This window comes from Rhinolophus sinicus, chromosome 12, assembly GCF_057876585.1.
Source record: "Rhinolophus sinicus isolate RSI-liver-muscle chromosome 12, RSI-T2T, whole genome shotgun sequence".
Classification (NCBI taxonomy): domain Eukaryota; kingdom Metazoa; phylum Chordata; class Mammalia; order Chiroptera; family Rhinolophidae; genus Rhinolophus; species Rhinolophus sinicus.
In genome coordinates this window covers 39,179,384-39,200,662 of record NC_142512.1, presented here as the reverse complement: position 1 = coordinate 39,200,662, position 21,279 = coordinate 39,179,384, and the positions used below count along the sequence as shown (strand labels likewise).

The window sequence follows — 21,279 nt, the reverse complement described above, 5'->3', positions numbered from 1 at the left end:
GGAAAATGGTCGAGTTTTACATCCTTAGACTGAGGTGTATCTGGGAGTGTGTTGAGGTGAGATACACATACACAGGTAAGAGGATGAGCAGATGGGCTACATCCATTACCCAGAATGGCAATTGTTAGTGGGAGAACAGGCTGCAGATCCCAGTGGTCAACTAGTGCCCCTCCCCAGCGCTTAATTCGATCCTGAAACTATTCCAGAAAGAATAAGTTAAAGAGAATATTTTCCCAGGTACCAGCTGGCATAAATATAGGGGGCAGAAGGACCTCAACACATTAGATCAACTTCAAGGTTACAGACCCAGCTTAAGATGGCTGATCTTATCAGTAGCTCAAAAGGGAGAACTCAGGTTTGGTGGGCCCGGTGTACCAGGGAAAGGTGGATGGAAGTCTACAGAGGGCTGGGTTGAGAACATTTTGCAAGGAGAGTTGCACATCTCTCCAGCAGCAGAGCTGGGGAAATGTCATGGGGTGAAGGGCCAGAGAAAGTGAGAGACGGAAGTGAGAAGCATGGCCTCTTCCTAGAAGGGGAGAGGGCAGCAGCATTGCCTCTACCTCTTTCTGTCTCTTGCAGGGAAAACTAGGGAAAGGGGTTAGGCAGTAGAGATGGAGGGCTCCAGGGTGGAGCCCATGGGGTGAGCTCAGGTCAAGCCTTTCACCAGGATGTGCCTCAGTTCTCTCCCAGCTGTTAAACAGGGCTCTTGGTGCTTCCCAGGGAGTTAATGAGTGTTTACAAAAGGGCTTGGAGATCCTCAGATCTCGGCTGGGCCACCACTACAGTTATAAAACTCAGTAAGGGCTGAGTGTTTTTTGGGGAGGAGAGTAGGGAAGAGGGAAAGACTACTCCTCTCTTACAAGCTAAGGATAAAGCCAAGCTCAGAGCACAAGCCTCGGCTGCCAGGGGATCCCCTTGTGCCCAGGGATGGAGGTCATGCCCCCTAGTACCTCTAACCACCCCCAAAGGCGGGCCTCCAGCTCACTGTGGGCAGAACCAGACTGGCAGCTGGTCTTCATTAACTCCAGCTTTTCCACCCCCCACTGTGAGCCCACAGCTCCTACAGGCCTAGGCTAGAGGGGGCTGCCCTAGCCCGACCTTGCAGCTGACTCTGGGTGGCAGGCACCACACCAAAGGCCAACTTACCAGCTGAAAATAAAGTTGAAGCAAGACTCCCTTTTCCCATTGGGAGCAAGAGAGGAAAGAAAGGAGTGTGGGGGTGAGAGGGTGGAGGTGGGGGAATTTAGGGCAAACAGCAGGCAGTGAAGTCAGCTGGATTGAGGCCCAGAAACCCCCACACCCTGGGGCCAAGTCTTACTCTAGCTTTGCTTTCAGCTCGAGTCTTGGCTAGGCCCCAAACTAGGGAAGGCCCTAACTGCCCCTTTCCGCCTCCCCACCCCCACCCTTATTAAATACACATTTTATCTCTCAGCATCTTCATTATCTTAACTGAAGGAGACAAGCAGTGGATGGCGGCAGCGTCAGGAGGGGGGGTGGGGAGCAGGCGCACCCTTGTTATAAAGTGCTGATCTAGCTCTTTCAGGCAGTGTGGGAAAAAGAGGTGGGATCAAAGGGAGCGAGGCTGATTCAGAACTCAATTAGAGCTTCTTAAAAACGGAGCTAGCTCCCTCCTTTTCACGTCTTCAGCTTTTACCCAGGCCCCTTGCACCCAATTAGCTTCTATTGGCAGTGCCTTGCGGCTGGGGTTGAAAATCAAGGGGAGACCAGAGGGCATGCCTTCTCCCCCTACAGAACGCACCTCTCCTGAGAAGAGGGAGACCTGCCACTATTTGTAGCTTAAAAGAGAATGTCTTAAGAGGACGCCTTACCTTTTCAGGAGGAACCTAAGGTTACAACTTTCCCCAAAAGTTAAAAAGTGGGACATCAAAGGTAGTTTCCTCCTAATCCCTTGCCAGCTAGAGGCACAACTTCTGGCCAATCTCTAGGGACACTAGGTAACAACCAGACAGGCACCCTTTTTCCCAGCCTGTAGCAAGGACTCTCCCCATAGCCAAGGCTTCCTGGGAGCAAGATGGAAGTTGCCTCAAGCAAAATACCAGTACATCAGAGGCAGCGATTGGAACGCATCTGTGAGGCCAATAAACCTTCACAACTGTGCCAAGGCGTATTTTGTAAGATGAAGCGCCCTTTTACAGGGGCCTGCTCCATCTCAGCGCAAGAGCACCAGCGATGCTTACCTCCAGATTAGAACTGTCCTCAGGGTGGAGGGAAAGGCAGCATCTTACTTGCTTCATTGATCTGTCCACTCAATTATTTTTTGAATACCTACCAGGTACCAGACACTGTACGAAGGGCTGGGGACAGGTACAAATGGAAATAAAATCTCAAGCTTGGGTCTTTTGGTAGCTCTCAGGAGTCAAGGCTATACCTCTCCATAGATATTTTTAAAAATCTCCCACTGGATCTCATTCCCACTTCCCAGTTCTTATTGGTTTACCTTAAAAGGCACTTAATAAAGGCAGGGAACAGTGGGGTGGGGGTGGGGGAGAGAAGAGAGCTCTGCCAACTTTTTTGATCTCTGGATAGCTTGGCCCTCACACACTCTTGCCAGTTATCTAGCCACAGGCAAGTCTTCATTGAGCCAGAAATATCAGTGGCAGCTCTGGGGTTGAAACTCACACCAATTTTATTGTGTCTATGTTCTTTCCATGGCAAGACCCACCAACACTCTGCGGAAGCTTAATCTGCTTCTTTGAAGAAAAATAAGTAAACCAGGAGATCGACACACACCCCACCACCTTCAAGAGGAAGAATGTAGGTCAGCATCTTTGCCACTACTCTATGTGAAAGAGCCTAGGATCCTGGCAAAAACTAGTAACCACAAGCCCATCCCGTCCCACTACCTTCCCATAGCTTTCAGCCTCCGTGAGAAAAGCCAGCAAGGAAAGGCCTTTCTTCCTCCTCTATCTGCTTCCCGGCTGTCTGAATTACACTTAAGACTTCGCTGACAAACATACATCAGCTTTTGCTCCCACAAGGGCAGCGGAAGCCAAGCAGGGACTCTAAGTCTGCTTCACGCATCATTGACAGAACCAACCCTGTTCCAAATGCTGAAGTCTTAAGAGCAGCAATGACCTAGAAATTGACAGTGGGGGGAGAACTGAAGGAAAAGAAACTAACAAGCCAGTACACAGAAAACCCCATTTCCAAATACCAGGGGAAAGGGAGAGAAAGGAGGTAGAGGGAAAGAAATTTGGCCCCTTTGAATCTGCAAATGCAATCTTGGCTCAGCGCCATGGAAGATACATAGCCGCCCCACTGCGAGTCAAGCCATGTTCCTGACTCAAGTCCTACAGTTAGGAGGAAGGCGCCAAGCCTCAAACACAACGAGGTGGGGAGGCCGCTCCTTTCTGGGCAGGATCCTACTGTGGACCCAGAACAGACAGCAGCTGCCCACAGTGTGGAAACAAACTGTAAAGCAGTCACGTCTCTTAAGGCTGCAGTATCCAATAAAATGTAATTTAAATCAAGCCTCGCATCTGTTCTCAATCCCATTCAGTCTCTGCTTTCCATCAGCCTTCGGACAATCTTTGCAATTATGCTTGTTAACCCTTATAGCCCCAGACCCTTTCAGAGCTTGTAGGTATAGAACTGGGTTCTACCCTCACAAATTACCCTCGGAGGGAATGAATGCTCTGGTAAGAGTGTGTGAGAATGACATTCAGACTCCTGTCTACAGACTATATATGCTCTGCTACACACACCAGTGGGTAGTGTTCATTTCAGAGGGCTCTTCTTCTGTCCCATACCACCTGCTGTAGCCCAGATCACATTGCAAGGATACAGTGGGCAGCATGAATGAAACAGTGGCCAACAGATCATTTATACACATATCAAGTTTCCAAACTCAAGTGTGTCAGAAAGGTAGGAGACAGAAGAGCTCAGGGAGCACAGACTTGGACACTGGCCCTCAGACCATTCATATCACACATGGCTTGCATTCCAAACATCTGCTTGAGTTTTAAAAGCAAAGCAATCTCCCAAATGAATCAAACTTAAGTTTCCCTCCCTTCTCTCAGAACTCCCCCAGCCCCATGCTTTCACTTTCAAGGCAGTCAGTGTTATAATGGTGCCCTCTGCTGTCCCCATCACAAACTGCCACTTAATGCCACTGGAAACTAAACCCAGAAAGGGGGAGACTTGAGGAACCCTATGGATTAATTGATCTAGTAAGACTAGAAAAACGTGAGATTTAGGTGAAAACCCAACCCCAAACAAAGGCATCTTGAAACAAGTGGCTTCATCTGAGGACAACTAAGATTGTGGTACAGTTTAGGGAGAAATTTTCACGTTACCTTCTGAAAGTGTGAGCTATCTTGAAATGTGACTGCTTAAAAAGACAAAGAATTCAACTTGAAAATAAATATATTCACAATCTGTAGAGTTACATTCTCCTTACCAACCCCACACCCTAAAAACCCAGTAAGTCTTTCAAATGTCACAATGTGGAAGTACCGCAATGTGAACACACTATACTCCCAAAACGAAACAAATTCTTTGATCACAAAATGTCCTCCAACTCTCCATGTGGACTTGCTTATTTTCCTGGATCATCCTTTCTCATTCTTCTGACTCTAGTCCCAGAGTTCTTTCAAATATACCAATGTTTGAGAAGACAAAGAGGTAACTGTATACAAATTCCACAACATAACTCTATACATTTGCAAGCACATTAAGGTAGTTAATACAATAAAAAAGGGTCTACTTGGTAATTTTTAATGCATAAAAATAAGACCCAAAGATGTTATTCTGTGCAAATATTCTTAAATCTATAAATTAAAATTGATCACTTTAAGTAAAAAAGGTCGTATTTGTTTTCAAACCTGAATACATGAGGTACTAAAATGAAGACTTTATAGCTCTCTAAATGCCAGCTGGATACTTTCAGGTGGGGTATTAGTACAAAAGAATTTAAGGTAATCCAGTAGCTAAGATATTTCCAATTAAAGCTTTGTCTTTCAGAGCATGCTCTATTTCCTTCTCTTCAATCTTCAAAGACACCTGGAAAGAAGAGAATAAAGCTTTTCACGATGAACTCACAAAAGCAGTTATTACATAAATGGCTACCACGTTAAATTTTTCTCACAAGAGGCAAGCAAGTTAAACACTGCTTTGTCAATGGCCTATAAAAAAACCTCATTCATACCACAGTCCCATCCTCCCAGATCTTAATAAACTACCTAATAAAAAAACAAATCATCTAATTCTGATCACTTAAAATTCTTTAGCAAAAGATAAGCTCTCCAAAACAGGACAACTAAAAGCAATGTCACATAGAAGCAGTTAGTTGTACCTTTGTGAAGCGGGTTTCCTTGTTTTTCTTTAATTCTAAAATGCCCCTGGCCTCCAAGAGCCCTGAAAGTGACAAACACTCTGACTGGTCCACAGATGCCACCTGCTGTTTGCGACAGACGTTACTATAGGCTTCATATAACTGGGAGGAAACAAGGGAGAACAAATGTTGCTTATAAATCATATCTCTTACAACCTTATAATCTTTGAAAAAAAATGCAAGTCTAGGTTTGCAAAAAAGTTATCTCAATACCCCAATTCTCCCTCTTTTCAATAAAATCCTTGAACAGGCACTCTGTAGATAATTGCCAAAAACCTATACTGTAATGCAGGAAAAGGGCTTTATATATTTCATAGGGAGAGACAGAAATGAAGGGGAGATTGTAAATGGTGAGCTGTCAACCACAACCCAAGGAAACTAAAATCAGCTGCCTTTTGTATGGTATCAGTCTTTAGTCTTACTGTTAAAATCCATTTTTAATTCCTATCAGCTGGAGCCTGACAGGCCTTTTGGAAAATGTCTGCTCTGCACAGCAGATTGTTTCCACCCCAGCTCCACCTGCTGAGATTCCCAACTAACCTTCCCCAGAGTGACCTCTTTGATTTTCAGCTGCCTGGTCAAGAGTAGCAAAGAGCACACCAAGATCTTCTGCTGAAGAGGGAAGGAATCTTGTGCTCCTTCTTGGCTTAAAGTCATTCTGTTACCATCAACTTCTGAAATGACTTGGGAGATGTGAATAAGACCAACCCGCTTCGGAACCAGTGACTCAGAGGGTGATTTACCTATAAAATAAATAAATCAAACAATTAGGTTTTGAAAAATTCTGTGTATTGAGACACATGACACTAAGTTTTAGTTGGAGACAATTCAAGTGCAGTCATGTAGTGGCAAAGCCGAGTTTCCAACTCTATAACTAGAAGCGCAAGGATGAGAGACAATACTATCCTCAGAAAGAGGCCAAAATAATGTGGGATGACTTGGAAAGTAGGGTATCCTTTTTCTGGGCAGAATGGTGAGCTATTTTGCCCTGCAGAGTGCAAGTAATCTCAGAGAGACAAAAAGCCACCTCATGAAAGAGTAAGAACCAGATAGAGAACTACTGCATTTTACCTTAGAAGTTCCTAGTATCTCAAAAGTACAGAAGAACAGAACCTTGAAGCAAAGATGATATATGCCTGATATTTAAGAAAGGAAGAAAAAAGTTGGGAAAATGAACTAATATTTTGAATCAAACCAGTGGCTAAATGTGGATAGTAAAGTCAATCCTGCATAAGTCCTCTACATAGACTCTGTAAATGACCTTTGAGGGTTGGTTCACTTGCCCAAGCTGATCTACAGTAGAGCAACACTTGAGAAAATGTCATTGGATATCTTAGCAGATAGCACCATCTCAGAGGCCGCAGGTTGGGAAACTGCCAACAAGCTGCACAGGACTATGGCTGCATTGTTTGGAGATGCATGAATTGCAAGACAGAGGAGGGATTTGCTCTGTAACAATCTTTGCTGAAAGTTACTTCCTGTGACCATCTGCAGTTGCCCCACAACAATTTGCTTCTATGTGATTACTACAAATGAGGTGCTGCAGAGGACTAATAGTAGTGGAGAAACTGGAGATCACTGATCAAGTAGCAGAATCTTAAAGTTGAAAGGAACAAGATGATGAAAAATAGAAAGTGTTCTCTGTGGAACTGTAATGCTAGAAACAATTTTAATAACTTTCAACCAGTGCAGGAGTGAAGGAAGCAACAATCAAATCAGACTGTCCTGTTTCTAAAGATAAACACTGGATATTGAACACTGACGAGATACGTAGTTCATGGCTATTTTATATTTGCCATAGCTAAGAGAACAAGGCTGAGGGAAAAGAAGGCTAATTTTGCCATTTTTGTAATAGCCTGCAGTTTACTGTAGCAATAGAGGCTTTATACCTCCACCCTCCTAGGCTTGTTTCAAGGTTTGAAATATCCCAAGTTGAACATTCTTTCACTATCTGTCTTATTTACCAGGCTTTGCTTTCCCCTATATTGAGACCTAAGCTGCACACAAACATAAGCACCCAGAGAAGCTGATCCAACCTTATTGTCTACAGTTTTCATTCCTAGAGCTTGGAAAGAAAACTTACTCTGTCCCAACCATTTATGTAACACTCCGAGGAACGCATTTCCAGTAATGCACGGATTATAGTACTGGCAGGCAAGACTGAAATAAGCAGATGAAATAGACCAAAAACAGACAGACACAAAAATGGGTGAGTGTGGATTTAACTGTGTTCATTACAACTTTCTAGCTCTTTCCTCAGAAAAATTAAGCTTCCAATTATAAAGGAAAACGGGAAGGAAATAAACTACTTACATTCAGACAGTGGTTTGAGGATAGTCTGGCTTTTGACATCTGACTCTACAATTTCAATAGCTCTCCTATAAAAAGAAATATTTCTGAAATTAATTTAGCCTGAGCCAAACCAAACACCATACCAAACTAAGCTCAAAAAAAGACACATTAACAAAAAACAGCATGTTTTATAATTTCAAATCTCCCAAACAAAACTGGGTTATGTCTCTGCTAAAGGAGACTTAGTTGCCTTGAAATAATTCATAGACCAGGGAATCTGAGAAACTTCAACACTACATGGTTTCCTCTTATAAATGCCAAGTAGGTTATCATACATTGAGCCAATAATAACATTTTGGATGAGGACAAAATGTCATGGATATGAGAGAATATGTAGTGTGGGCGACTGACTAACGAGAGCCAGTATCACTGTCTACACTGGACCTAAAAGGGGACTCCTCAGTAGTACATACATGGCATATGTGTAGGCTAAACTACACCAGACTACATGACTATTCCTCATAGGGCAAGTCTTTACCCAAGTAGTTTGCTGACTAGGGGAAACTTTCAAATCCAGGATCATGACATCTAGCAAAAGGAAGAGCTTACTCTCCCACTGCTCTCTCCAAACTACTTTGCCCACAGGAAGCCATAAGCCAGACCTGGATCTTCTGCATGGCAGTAGGGAAGGTTGGACCAGCGGGCCAACACAGTAAGTATCATTTTAATGGACCCAGTGTTCCTACTGAGAAGGAAGAAATTTCATCAGTCAGCACAGAGGCTTTCCCCAGCAGGAGGGGAAGGGGGATGGGAAGGGAGAGAGGTCTGGAGTTACAACTGTGGGGACCACCAACTGGAGGAAGGGGTGCTCACAAAAGCAAAGGAAGGAAAAAATTGTCTAAAGGCAAAGATGGTTCAGGTCCATAAATAAACCTGCTTGAGACCAGCTAATGGAAAAGTAAACTGGAGTCTTTTTTAATACAAATGTAATTAACCAATCTATAATCACCACAGGGAGTGCCAGCAACATCTCATTTGTTCCTCCCTCTGTAGGTAATGGACTGATAATGTTTCAGACATTAACACGGTCGAAATGCAGAGCTCCCCACTGAGAAACAAGTCCTCTTTTCTGAGCATAAAAAGTGGCAGAATGGAGCCTCTTAAGCCACATTCACTTGAGTTACAAGAGACAATTAACGGCATTTCTTTTTTTTTTTTAATAAAAGCAGGCAACAGTGCCATAACTCACCTGCAAACATCTAGTGCTTTGCGAACGTCTCCTGAAACAGCAGACACTTTTCGCGCGCAGAACTGAATTGCAGCGTTGTCCAGAACCTGATCTTTCGATGCCTTCATCCAAGACAAAGAAGGTGACAGTTTGAATTATAAGATTCCCACTCTGTGATTTAGATCCCAGACATAAATATTTTCACACTTAAGTCTAAACTTGATTGGCCGCCCTTTAGGGTTTAAGATGCCTTTTCTGCTCATAAGTAAATGGAGATTTCACACATTTAAGTATTTCCTAGGAATGTGGTAGAGGTTTATGAATGGAAAAAGGCAATCAAGAACCTAACTTAGCAAAATGAAACGAAACTAAAATTTGGTCCTTTTCAAAAGAGAAAGTTTTTTCATAGGCCCTATTTTTAAAGGCCATCAAAGAAGCATTTGAGTGATTCTTCTCTTATTCTAATTTCAACACGGAGGCATCCAATAAACGGAGCCATGGGTGAAAATTCATAAAAAAATGCTCTCTTTATGGCCCATAGGAATTCCACGTTTAGCGATGCAATCAAAACAAAACATTTTAGAACTATTGTTAGGCTTTCCCAACACAGGTGATCCAAGGAACACACAATGTGGTACAGTGGTTGACACTCACCTGATTAAGTCGATCCTGCAAGATAATGGCTATCTGATTTTTGGTATAAGGTGGGAAGTTCAACAGCCATGGCTTACATTTTTCTCTAGCTTGAAGCCTCGGCAGAATTCTGTCTGTGAAATCCAGGGTATTAGCAATACCTGAGGAAGAGAAAAGTAACACCAATCATCACTGGTCAAATCATCCTAAAAGGAAACATCAACCCTCTGAAAGCTAAATAAAATTCCCAGTTCCAATCCAGCATTCCAACTGTTGCTTCTCACTCCCACCCTTCCCAATACTCATTAGTACATAGTCATCACAGAATACTCTTTTGAAGTTAGGTTTAGAATTATTCACTGATAAGCAGGACCAGATACTCCAAAAATCAACAGTCTCTGAAATGCAGTATTATGTCATTTCTGTTCAGACTTAATAAAATTGACTTGCCTTAGATTAAAAATACCATTATTTTTATGGTAACTCATTTTGATAAGAAAGCAGAAAGCTGGTTTAAAATAAAATAATAGGTGATAAATAAGCAGAAGAGATTTAAAAAAAGAATTCTTTAGAACCACCATGTAACATGAACAATTGAGCACTAACCAATCAGCACCAATCGAGAATTGCTTAGCCATGGCCATTCAAACAGTGTGTACAAGACATCCTGCCCTTTGCTGTCCAGTTGATCCATCTCGTCCAACACCAACACACTACATATAAAGAGAAACAATTAGTATCCACGTTCTCCTTCTTAACTCTCCAGTCTGTCTGAGCTGGGCTGACTCTAAGTCACATTCCTACATCCGAGACCAGTTTGAAGATCATAATTTACCCTTTCGCCAGTCACTGTTACAATCATACCACACCCACCCCCATGATCATGAAAAAGTAACAGAGGTTTTTCAAGCAATTAGTTTGAAAACATTTTCCCAACTTAAAATTAGAAGGTACATTTTTCCTTTCTTCTTTCCCTGTAAGCTATGTAACGACCTCTCATAAAGCAAATATAGGAAATGCTCTTCTTATGAGCAAACCGATAAATTCAAGGATGGGAATGTGGGGGTAACAGAGCTTGCAGATTTTCACAGCCACATGCAGCCGAGCAATACTTACATCATGGGGCCCTTCTGTGCAGTCAAATGGTTTTCTAGTTTCCTCATCATGTCCTTCCCAGCTGGTTTGGATACTCCTTCCTGACAAATCTCCTGAGCAATAGCTGGGAATACAGCCTGGGCACTCCTCAAGGACATGCAATTCAGCATGATAGTTTTAAAGCCTTTCAGTTTCTTCTAGGAAAATGCAAACACGGGAGTTATTTTGGCTTCAGATAAAGATTTGATGGAACCTGAGGTATCTTTGAGGAGTTAATAGCATATAAGAGAATAAGCTCTATTTTCATTTGGAAAGATTTAGTCAAGGAAATTAAAAACGTCTTATTTTGGGGTAAACTTCAACCCCCTAAGACTTCTACTTTTTCTTAACCCTTAATAACCAAGTGTCATTTTAGCAAGAGCATCATAATTTATACTTTCAAAGTACCTTGAGGTCCTGCAGAATTCGGCTTAAGCAGGCAGTTTTTCCAGTTCCAGGAGCACCAGAAATATAAAGACTTCCAGCTTTTTTCCCACAGATGTGCTCCCTCAGGAAATTCCTGATGATATCCATCTCCTTTTCCCTGGCAGGCAGCCGATCTGGGACAGCTGTATTCAGGACCAGCTTTGCTTGCTGGTAACAAGTGCCTGTGCCAGATATGAAAGGACAATTAGACACAACAGAGGTGACTGAGAAGACCCAATGGGTTTCCTCTGGAGCCATCAGCCTTGTTTACGAGGCTGCACTAACAGTGGCCATGTAAGAACGAACCTTCTTGTTTAAAGAGTCTCACACGTGCAGATTCTTTCTCCAGGGGACATCTCTGCTCAGAATTTGTTGTGATCGCTTGACCTTTTTGAACTGAGGAACATATTTTGTCTTGGTGAACTCTGGCTTGTTCTCTTTTGCTAGGAGACTTAACCGTCAACTGATTGTCAAATACCAATCTACGCCCCTTAGGTAAATGTGAGCTAGGGGGACCATTCTCTTTCTTGCCCTGCTTTGGTGGAGAACAGGGTAGTAAATGAGGAGTGTTGCACAGGTTGTCATCACCTGAAACATTAAAACAAAAACATGGTCATTCACGGTAGTGGATAGTAAAAGGACTTGCAAAGATCTCTGCCTCCCCCAGAAAGAGGTGAATTTCTATGAGAGTCAAAGCCACCAAAATAAAATGCCTCTCATTTTAGAAGCAAATAGTGGCCACCAGATGGCATCACTGAATCTTACTACTGTTTGGTAGAAACCAAATGGGTTATAGTGGGATCAAATTCTAAGATGGTTCTAAAACAGGGACAGGGTTTCTCAACCTTGGCACCACTGATATCTTGGACCAAATAATTCTTCATTGTGTGTGTGTGGGGGGGTTATCCTGTTCATTGTAGAATGTTTAGCAGCATCTCTGGTCTTTATCCACTATTCCACTAGCATTTCCTCAGTTGTGACAACCAAGTGTTTTCAGATACTGCCCCATCATCCCTCATTAAAAAGAAATTATCGAAAACAAGGGAGAATTACCAACCACTGTTCTAAAATAAGAATGTCAGAATGTCACCTGTGTCTCTTAATTTCACCACTATTAAGGTAAGTTTCAAAATACTACACAGTATAGCTAACTGCAAGGTCATTTAAAATACCAACAGAATTAAGTTTATTATTAAGGAATTGAAGATCAGACCTATCAAATACTTTAGAAAGTGATCTTAACTCTGAAGTTCAGTAAGAATTTAGCAACCATTCTGAAAATAACCAAAGTGAATAGAGAGGTTTTAACGGAACTTAGAAAGCTGCCTCAAAGAATTAGGCATCTTATCATTGAAGGAGAGGTCAAGAGCTACCAATCAAAAAGTACTTATATAATGGATAGCTTACCCAGGCGTTTTCTGGGGCTAAGAGGCAGAACTACACAAGAACGGGGTATGGCCTGGATTTTTGTCAATTCTAGTTTGGTGTCACTAGAGTTTTTAGCTTTGTCCAATGTCCGAGACAGCTTCTTTTTTGGAAAACTGATTGTAGCCTGTGACTGGGATCGGGTTTGAGGCATGATGGCAACACAGCTGGGCACACAAAAAAGAGAACAACCAATCAGTATGTAAAACTGAAGGAAAAATAACTAACATGGAATTTATACCAATGATCAACACTCATTTCGCTAGTAAATTATGTTACAACAACATTTTAGCATCCAGTTCTGCTTCCCATCCAAATCTATGCAATAATAGTGAACACTTCATGTCTACCTATTAGGTGTAACAAGCTGTTATAAACATGTTAGGTATTGACTCATCTAAGTTTTACACTACCTGAAAGGTAGGTACCATTATTTTATTTATTTATTTATTTATTTATTTATTTATTTATTTATTAAGGATGGCGCAGCTCACAGGGGCCCATGAGGGCATGGAACCGGCAACCTTGGTGTTATTAGCACCATGCTCTAACCAACTGAACTAACCGCCTCCCCGGTAGATACTATTATTAAAGTAATCTTCCAGATGAGAAAATTGAGAGGCACAGAGGTCCAAAGTCACAGCAAACCCGGTATTCTGGCTTCACAGCCCAAGTTCTTACCCACTTGAGCAACGCATTTAGTTTATCTTGAGCGATTTCCGTATTTCTAATTCCCTCATCCCAGGCTCGGGGTCTATCTTTATCACCAGCTTCGCCCAGCAACCTTCCGTAGTTTTCCCGAGGCATCACTCTGCACTCAGTCCCCACTCCACACAACTCTTAACCCCCCACCGCAGAACATGTTCCTCCTACAATATTCAACTTCTTTACCCCACGCACAACTGCCAAACTACTCCGAAGCCGCACATCTCCCTTCCCTTACCCAGACCTGAGCTGCCGCGATCTGAGCTCTCCTCCCCTCACTTCACCTCGGGCCTCATAGAAACCCGCGGGCCCTGCCACCCAACTCCACTGCCTACCAGATCCCAGTCCTCCCGAGCAATCTTCTCCTTTCCACCCCACAGGGCTGCGTCACCTCAGTGCCAGCTCTTTCTCACGTCTCTAGCACACGTCTTCAGGGATTCTTCACAAATTCGTGAACAACCAGCAGCAGAAAAGCCCAGCCACTCTCGCGCCAAATCTGCACAGCGCAGTTTTCCGGCCTCCCGCCAAAGCCCGGCCAGGTTTCTGATTGGTTGTCGTGAGTGCCGCGCGCCACGGCCAACGCCCCGCCTCTTCGCGTCCAATCCAGCTGTAAGACCCACAACCAATAAGAGAGCCCCAGGTCTCAGCGCCCCCCTGAGGCCACGCCCACTGAGCCAAGAGCGCAACTATATCCGGGACCTCCGCGGAAAGACGCGGGGTTGCAGTGAGAAAGATTCTGGGTAAGGTGGCCCGGCCGCGCCGCAAAGCCCCGCGGGAGATGTAGTCTTTGCCGCACGTGGCTCTGTATTCCTATATCCTTTTTTTGGTGGTTAGGTATAAAGGTGTGGTTGCCCCTTCGCATTGCTGAACTTACCTATTTTCATTATCCTAATAAGCTAGATTTTTAGAGCGCTACTATATAATTATCTACCATTTGGGGGGCGGTTCTGGGTGCCAGGCATGCGTGCGAGGCGCTTAACTCTCTAATGCTCAACCCTGCGAGGCACAAAGCAAATGTGCAGATTAATTAGAGGTCATAGCATCTTCTGGAAGGGCCTAGTACCCAGACTTCCTGACACCCAAAGCAATGATTTTTTTGTAAAGTTCTACACATACATCAATACAGTACACTTCATCACAGTACCTCCCTGATTTGTACTTCAAAGGTGAGATATAGGGCCAGGCCTTTGCTTTCATTTTGTTAAAAGTAAGAATATGATATTCTGTGCATCTTCTCATCATTAATTCCATTAATCCCCACTTAGTGGGGAGTGGAGAGAATTATGGCCCCTTAATTGTAAAATCTTTTTTTTAATGGCTAAACGCTAGGGTTTCAGGACCAGAGAAGACTGCCATAGAAGAGGCAAGCTGAGCTTTTAATGAAAAAAATAAATTAGAGCAGTAATTTACAGGCCAGCTTCCAAACCTAATAACCTAGCTAAGTCTCAGATTCTGTTCAAGGCCAAAACCCAGTTCTAGATGATGGTAAGCATTTATCTTTCATCGTTCAGTATCACATAAAATAGAGCAATAAATCCCAGAAATAGGAAAACATTATTACAATCGTCAGTTAATTGTACCTAGTTCATAGAGGAGATAAGAGCCAACACTGACTGTTTAAGCATATGCCGGGGACTGAGCTCAAGTATTTTGCCTATATCACCTTATTCTCACAAGCACCTCATGAAGTTGGTATTATTTCCTTTTACAAATGAGGGGCTTGAGTAAATTTGCCCAAGGTCACACAATTAGAATTTGAACTTGGGAAGTCTGACAGATCAAACTCTTCACCACTCAAATATAGGGAGAGGATTACAGACGTAGGTTCTAAAGTGGTTTTCTAAATAGGAAGATATGGTGAAGGAGCACATTTTGGGAACGCTCTTTAGGAGCTACAAACTGTAAGAATGAAGAGATAGGCAGCTGTGAATGTAAAAAGTGTCATCCTAGAATGGAAGCTTCTTGACCAGATGGTATTTCTGATGTCTTACTTCATAGGGCAATGGAACCTAGGAAACAACCTTCCCTGTTCTTATTTTTATAAGCACCTAAAAATTGTCCTTAATAAACTGAAAGGGGTAGTACCATGTACCTGGTAACCAGCTTTAAGGGATGGTGGTGAACAACCTCTCTCAGTTACATTGGAGACAGGGAGCAGAGGAAGCTATGAGTACTTAATGTGCATATTGGAGCCTACAAAAACACTTACCAGGAAATATAGCCCTGTTCAAGAAGAGCCTACAAGGGTAAATGACCACTGTGTAAACAGGCAGAGACTCACAAAATGTCACGATTGAAAGGTGTCTAAAAGGTTACCTACTTGAAGCTTTCCCTTTCCAATACTCCAGTAACACGATGCACATAACCACCAGTTTCTTGCTTCTGTGCCTCTGTCCTTGCTGCTTCCTGTCTGGAATGCTGCTCACCATCCTCCTTCCCTGGCTAATTACCATAAAGCCTTTTAATACCCTGCATAGGTTTCTCCTGACAGCTGTCCTGAAGTCTTCCACTAGACTCTGAGCTCCTTGGAAGACCATGTCCTATTCACCTTCATATTATAGATGCCTGGCACAGAGTCAAGTATGCAATAAATGCTCACTGAATGAATGGGAAGGACATTCCTGCTTTTTGTGGCCAGATACCATGTAGCCCTTTAAGTTTCACACCCCTAAACCTAGGAGTGGAGAATAAATTCAATTATGTGTAAAAACGATTCAGACTAGGCTCCAGTGATGTCAGAGGTGAAGCATTTCCCCAGTTATCTTCTAGGGTGGTTAGGATCCTGAGATTGACATTTTAGTTCTTTTATTTCTGTCTGCAGAGTAATAGCAAGTCAGAGATAGGCAGCTTCCTTGAAGTGAGTCGCACAGTTTGTGTCTGGGTTGGGCCAGGAAATACTTAAGAGGCACATTCACCATAGGCAGTGGTGTCTCAGCAATAATTACAGTGGGCAAACTAGTGTCCTTATCACCTGTTAATTCATACACAGTATCATTGAGGAAGGAATCAAATCACACTGGACGGACCTGTCTGGCGCGCGCACGCACACACACCTAGCAATATCATCCCAATAGGATGGAGAAAACTTATAGGGTTAGGAAGTTGAGGGTCATTTAGGCAAGCTCCATTTGAGGGCTATTTAAAGTCATAGGAGGAACAATTAAATCAATAAATAGGTAGTTTATTAATCATATTAATAACAACGATGGGCCAAATAATCAGGAATTCAGCCAATTTGGCAAGTATGGATGAAAATGAAAGGAGGCTTTTCCCTCCTCCTTCCCACCCTCCCCCTCAGGTTGTTTTATCTAAATTATGTGCAAGTGATTCATACACATACTCATTATGGAGCAGTATGGGAAATAATTTCAAGACCTTTGCTAGTGATGAAAGTGTAAGTTAAGCTCATTGAGTCTTCGTGGTGATTATGTTGGCTGACCCTAGTAAGCAGAGAATGTCTGGTTTAACTTTTACACCGAAAGTCAAAGTTCAAGAAAGCCAGCTAAGATTTCAACTTACAGAGCAGTGAAGAAAAACAGCCAATACCCACATAAAAATAGACACACAAGGTCTGCATGCTCTGCCCCCACCTTTTCTTCCATGCTGTAGTGAGAATCTGCCATACAACACAGGCAGAAAGAATCATAGGGCTATAAACAAAGGACACAAGGCCAGAGGGTGTCCTGGGTTCCCTGAAATCATAAGCAAAGGGAAGTTAGGTGGCAAATATAAATAATGACCAACGCTATTAGAATCACCCGGTCAGCATGGCTAACTAGAACTGTGATTTTCAAAACACAGCAGAGGGGTGGAGAGAAAACCCTCAGGAAGCTGCAGATACTTCTGGAGTCAAACCACTACACGACCTGGAATATGAGGCAACAGATTTTCTCCCCTCTCTATGCCACCAAATGAGGTGGCATTCCAGACAAGAGTACACAGTTTCCAGTATTTTGTTTTTGTTTTTAAGCAAGGTTTAATTAAACTGCATGGCATCCAGAAGAAACAAATGTACCAAAGAATCCAACCTGAGACCAGATTATACATTTTAGTGGAAGTGGTGGGGAATCAACGCTAATTGGGAGGGAGCACTGGAATCAGAATATAACTCCAAAATAAATCATACAATAAATTATTTTTAAAAGAAACTGATCCACATGCAGACAAAGATGGACACACACATACACACTCACACTCTTCAAACATGTCGTTCTAGTCTTTTATTCAGTGTTGACTATGAGTTCCATGCTGGTCGTCATGGGAAATAAGGTTAGGCATGAGAAAAGTAGGCTTGGCCCCTCTGCCACTAGTGGAATGAGATTTAGGACAATTAAGGAACCCACTAAGATGTTAGAAACAAGAGTAGAAAGAAGGAAACAGCAGTTATCAAGATTTTAATTGCTTCAAAGAGGGAGAGGGGAAGAAAGCACGGAAATCTAACACAAGTAAAGGCACAATGAACGTGGAGTTGAATGGAACCAAACCCTTCCTTCAGTTAAACAGTTATCCTTTTTTTTTGTATGTGTTTTGAAGGTGGTTGTAGTTTTCTTTCATTGTGTTTTTAAGAGATGAGTCTTGAAGGCAGAGCTGTAATGCCTTCCATTCCCTAAATTAGGATGGTTTACAGCAAGCCACCCTGACTACACAGGCAGGGACTGAGATTTAATAGGGAAAAAAAGACTACAACTGGAATGTGAAGAATTTGATTTGCAGTTGATTGTAGGCTGGGTTTCCAGAAGGACAGACAGCTCAGTGTAGTGCCATCAAAGGGCCTCAGAAGCCCTATACTCCACCCCCAAAGCTTCACAGAAGACCCTGGAGTCACACTTGTCCCCCACCTCCCACAAGCATTCAGCCTACAGATTATTTCAAGTGATCAGGAGAATTAAAACACACCCCAACCCTGAGTTGCTCTGTAGCAAGTCTATTTACAGTTTTTTCTTACCTCTCCCTGAAGGTAAATCTGGGTTTCAAGTTGGGAAGCCGTGGCATGAGGGGATGCCCCCAGTGCAATGGCCAGTGGCTAGTCTCCTTGCCTTTGCCAGTTGGGAGGGCTGGGATGAATTTCTGGAGACAGAAGTTTCACATCCATTGGGTGGGGCAGCCCTAAGCACTCTCACACTGGGGCACAGGCTGTGAAGATGATGGGGCTCTGCTGCTGGAGGGAATCCCCACACAGAGAAAGCACACCTGGAATATCAAAGTGCTCTTACCCAGGTTGGGTGACCAGAGAAGAGGGGGGAAGAGGGGCATCTAGCTCATTTACAAACCTGGAGGCCACTGCCCTGCTTCCCAGAAAGGGCGGTAAGAAACAACTATAGTATTAAGTTTTTCCCACTAGAGAAAAACATCATAAAACCAAACCCACACAAGGGCTTTTAACACAGCTTCCTGATGCTTAGTTGGGCAATGTCTCTTCCTTCTGAGGGGGGATAAGGGGTCAACGGGACTGGGCAACAGCCTCAACATGAGACCACCCAATCTGTCACTGAAGAGACGACATTCCCACAAGCAGATAAAAAGAGCAGTTTAAAAGGTGAGAAGTTTTAGTGCTCCTGCAGCCAGCCCACCTTAAACCTATATTACAAGCTTTTTACAACATACAAAATAGATCAATAACTATGAGGATCACATTCCCATTCTTCAATAGTAAATATACATGATAATAAATCTGTTATTAACAGAGGGACCAAATAATGTATAAGGCAAAGACATTTAAATAAGTACTGTGTCACTAACATGCTCTGAAGAAGAAAATCCATCTGACTAGATCTAGGCCCAGGCCTTTTTTCATGAGGCCGAGAAACTGAAAATACAATTCCCATGTGACACAGTTCAAATGCTGGGGAATATGAGGGACAGTAGGTCACAGGGGAGGAAGATATCAGCCCCAATGAAAAGCTGGGGTTTGGCTTTTACTTGTGATACGTATTTTGATGCTCCATAATTGAGTAAAGGGGGAAAAATACACTTTGATAACATTGTACAAAAGGCATCAACTCCCATTTCAAAAATAAATGGGAAGACTTCACAGTCCAAGATCAGTAACTGGTCAGCATCTACCCTGGAACTGCTGCCGTATCCAGTCTCGTACTCTCTCCCTTTCGCTCCACTAGCATCCCTTTTCTCAGCTCTATTCAGGGCAGGATGCTAGGGGTATCGCTGGGAGATAACTGCTAAGAGATGTGAAAATAAAAATGATAAATAATGATTAGGAGAAGTCTGGTGACAGACCTAATGTTGGTTTGTCCCAAGAGTCAATGTGGTCCAGGGGATGACAAAGGATAGCCAATCCCATACAAATACCCCACGTGGAGTCCTGTCCCATCTAGCATTTGGAAGACTCAGGTTACACCTGGCACCAGGCACAGACCCTTAGTCTGTGATCCAACTGATCAGAAAGATCCCTAAGGTGGTTGAAGCCTGTGATGTAGCTGGTGAAATTTTTCAACTGACTTTCCTCAACCATTTCAAGGAATCGCCATGGCCTCCCTCCACTGACTCCAAGCTTTGAGTAGCCTCTGCACTTGGCAAGAGCTGTAGCAAACCAAACCATCTGTGTGTGTGGAGCCCAGGAGCCCCCATCACACTGTCGGAGAAGGGGAAGTCCCTGTCCCATCATCCAAGCTCAGTTCCTGCCTAGATCGGGCACCTCCATTTTCTCTGTGTTCTTTAACTAGGACCTGGAAGACGAAGAAACAACACATTGCTGGCTGCCAGGGAAGATCAGTGGGCAGAGGAACACCTCACCTGTCTTTGCACTTCCTGGCACAGAGAAATCCTGGACGACCCCCATAAGCTTCCTCTCCCTTCTCTATTCTGCTGTGCTAACCCCTGCAAGTCTTGGGAAGGCAAGGGTGGTGGGTGGTGGACAAAACAGAAAGAGTCTGTTCAGTCAGATGGGTTGTGAACTCTGCAAGGATTAGGCCTTAGTCAGTCCTTTGGAGCCCAGAGTTAGTCCTTTCTACAAGGTGCTTCACCCCTCCCTTCTTTATCATCGTGGAGCACCCCTGGGGCTGAAGTGTCTGGATAGGACTGAAAGGGCTGGTGACCTTCAGGGCCAATCAGAAAAGACTAAGGTGAACTCAAGGTCAAGGGTAAGGCCAAGGCCCAGGCCCTATCTTCTGAACTCCATCTGGAAGTTTGTGGGGTTTGTGAATCCGGAATGAATGAATGAAAGTGACTTTTCTTTTGAGGGCTGGGTGGTGGGGGGAGGGAAAACATCCCTCAGCCTCAGCACCCTGAGGAAATAGGGCAGGGAGTCCCAGAGGATTCAAATGGCTCCTGGTCCCTTCGCTGCAGAGAGTTCGAACTGACTAGCTCCAAAAGGCTCCCCAGTTTATTTCACCCTCTCTTTGTATTAGATGTTTAGTTCAACTGATTAGTATTTAGTGTTATATCCAACTTATCCTTGGGGTGAGTGTAGGGGGTGGGGTAAGAACAAAACCAAAATACCCCTAAAAATAAAGCAGACCCATTTCCTTGTCCTTTCTTCAAACCTGACCTTTACAACAGATCACTTCTCTGCAAACTCCTAGATTGTTTCACTAAAAATTCCCCCTCCCCCAAGTCCTGGCCATGTCAGCCTCCTAAATGATGAAATGTAATATACTGCCAAGCTTCCCCCAAAGTGGGCAGGAGGAGGTAGGAGTTCCTTTCTCCACCCTGCCCCAACAATCACAACAAGGCACCTTTCCCCAAGAGGAAAGCAGGAGACATGGAAGCTTTTTCCTCATCTGGCTAGCAGGGCTTGCTAGAGGAGGGATGGATGCAGGGTTTGAGACCCTATTGTCAATATAAAGAGTCCAATCACCAAGTCCAGCAACGAGATGCATAGATGGAGGTGAGCTGGGAGGACGCTTGGAGTCTAGAGGTTGCTTGCACTGGAGAAACACGTTAGGAGCTCTCATGCAGGTTTGCAGGGGAATAGAAGGGACCATCTGAGAAGAGGAGTGGGTCCATCCTTTTCCTGAGGAACAGGACCAAGCCAGACTTCACCTGAGAATGGGTGGCAGAGGCGGGGCTCCACGGGCAGCTGAAAAAAATACCAATAAAAACCACATACACAAGCTCACCCACCAGA

General features: G+C 43.6%; 2 protein-coding genes across 9 annotated transcripts in view; both read right to left on the bottom strand.

Annotated features, from left to right (window-relative positions):
• Positions 1-3,820: 3,820 nt before the first annotated feature.
• Positions 3,821-16,218, bottom strand: CDC6 (cell division cycle 6). 3 transcript variants are annotated; one of them, XM_019747544.3, is made up of 12 exons: positions 13,588-16,218; positions 12,474-12,658; positions 11,373-11,654; positions 11,049-11,248; positions 10,623-10,795; positions 10,113-10,219; positions 9,528-9,667; positions 8,895-8,995; positions 7,667-7,731; positions 5,894-6,096; positions 5,315-5,455; positions 3,821-5,022 (listed from the first exon to the last, which is right to left on the bottom strand). In XM_019747544.3, exons 2-12 carry the CDS (start codon positions 12,643-12,645, stop codon positions 4,933-4,935), a joined length of 1,674 nt encoding a protein of 557 aa, XP_019603103.2. In that variant the 5' UTR covers positions 12,646-12,658; positions 13,588-16,218; the 3' UTR covers positions 3,821-4,932. The 3 variants fall into 3 exon arrangements, with proteins under 3 accessions (XP_019603103.2, XP_019603104.2, XP_019603105.2); XM_019747545.3 differs by having other exon boundaries at positions 4,372-5,022; positions 10,623-10,798; positions 13,532-16,218; XM_019747546.3 differs by having other exon boundaries at positions 4,372-5,022; positions 10,623-10,798.
• A 143-nt stretch (positions 16,219-16,361) lies between these two features.
• The window catches only part of WIPF2 (WAS/WASL interacting protein family member 2), a 38,935-nt gene continuing 34,017 nt past the window's right edge, over positions 16,362-21,279 (bottom strand). For 5 of the 6 annotated variants that reach the window (XM_019747704.3, XM_074320670.2, XM_019747703.3 and 2 more), the window contains one exon: positions 17,402-21,231. In XM_019747704.3, coding sequence (XP_019603263.2) covers positions 21,191-21,231 — 41 coding nt within the window. In that variant the 3' untranslated portion in view covers positions 17,402-21,190. Of the gene's footprint in view, positions 21,232-21,279 lie in introns of all 6 variants that reach the window. The other variant, XM_019747702.3, reaches the window with a different exon arrangement.

Excerpts from the sequence above, each read along its gene's own strand:
- CDC6 (XM_019747545.3), bottom strand. The coding sequence starts at position 12,645 with ATGCCTCAAACCCGATCCCAGTCACAGGCTACAATCAGTTTTCCAAAA. Across the intron at positions 11,655-12,473 it reads TAGCCCCAGAAAACGCCTGG|GTGATGACAACCTGTGCAAC; the intron begins GTAAGCTATCCA and ends TTAATGTTTCAG. Across the intron at positions 10,220-10,622 it reads GCACAGAAGGGCCCCATGAT|TGTGTTGGTGTTGGACGAGA; the intron begins GTAAGTATTGCT and ends CTTTATATGTAG.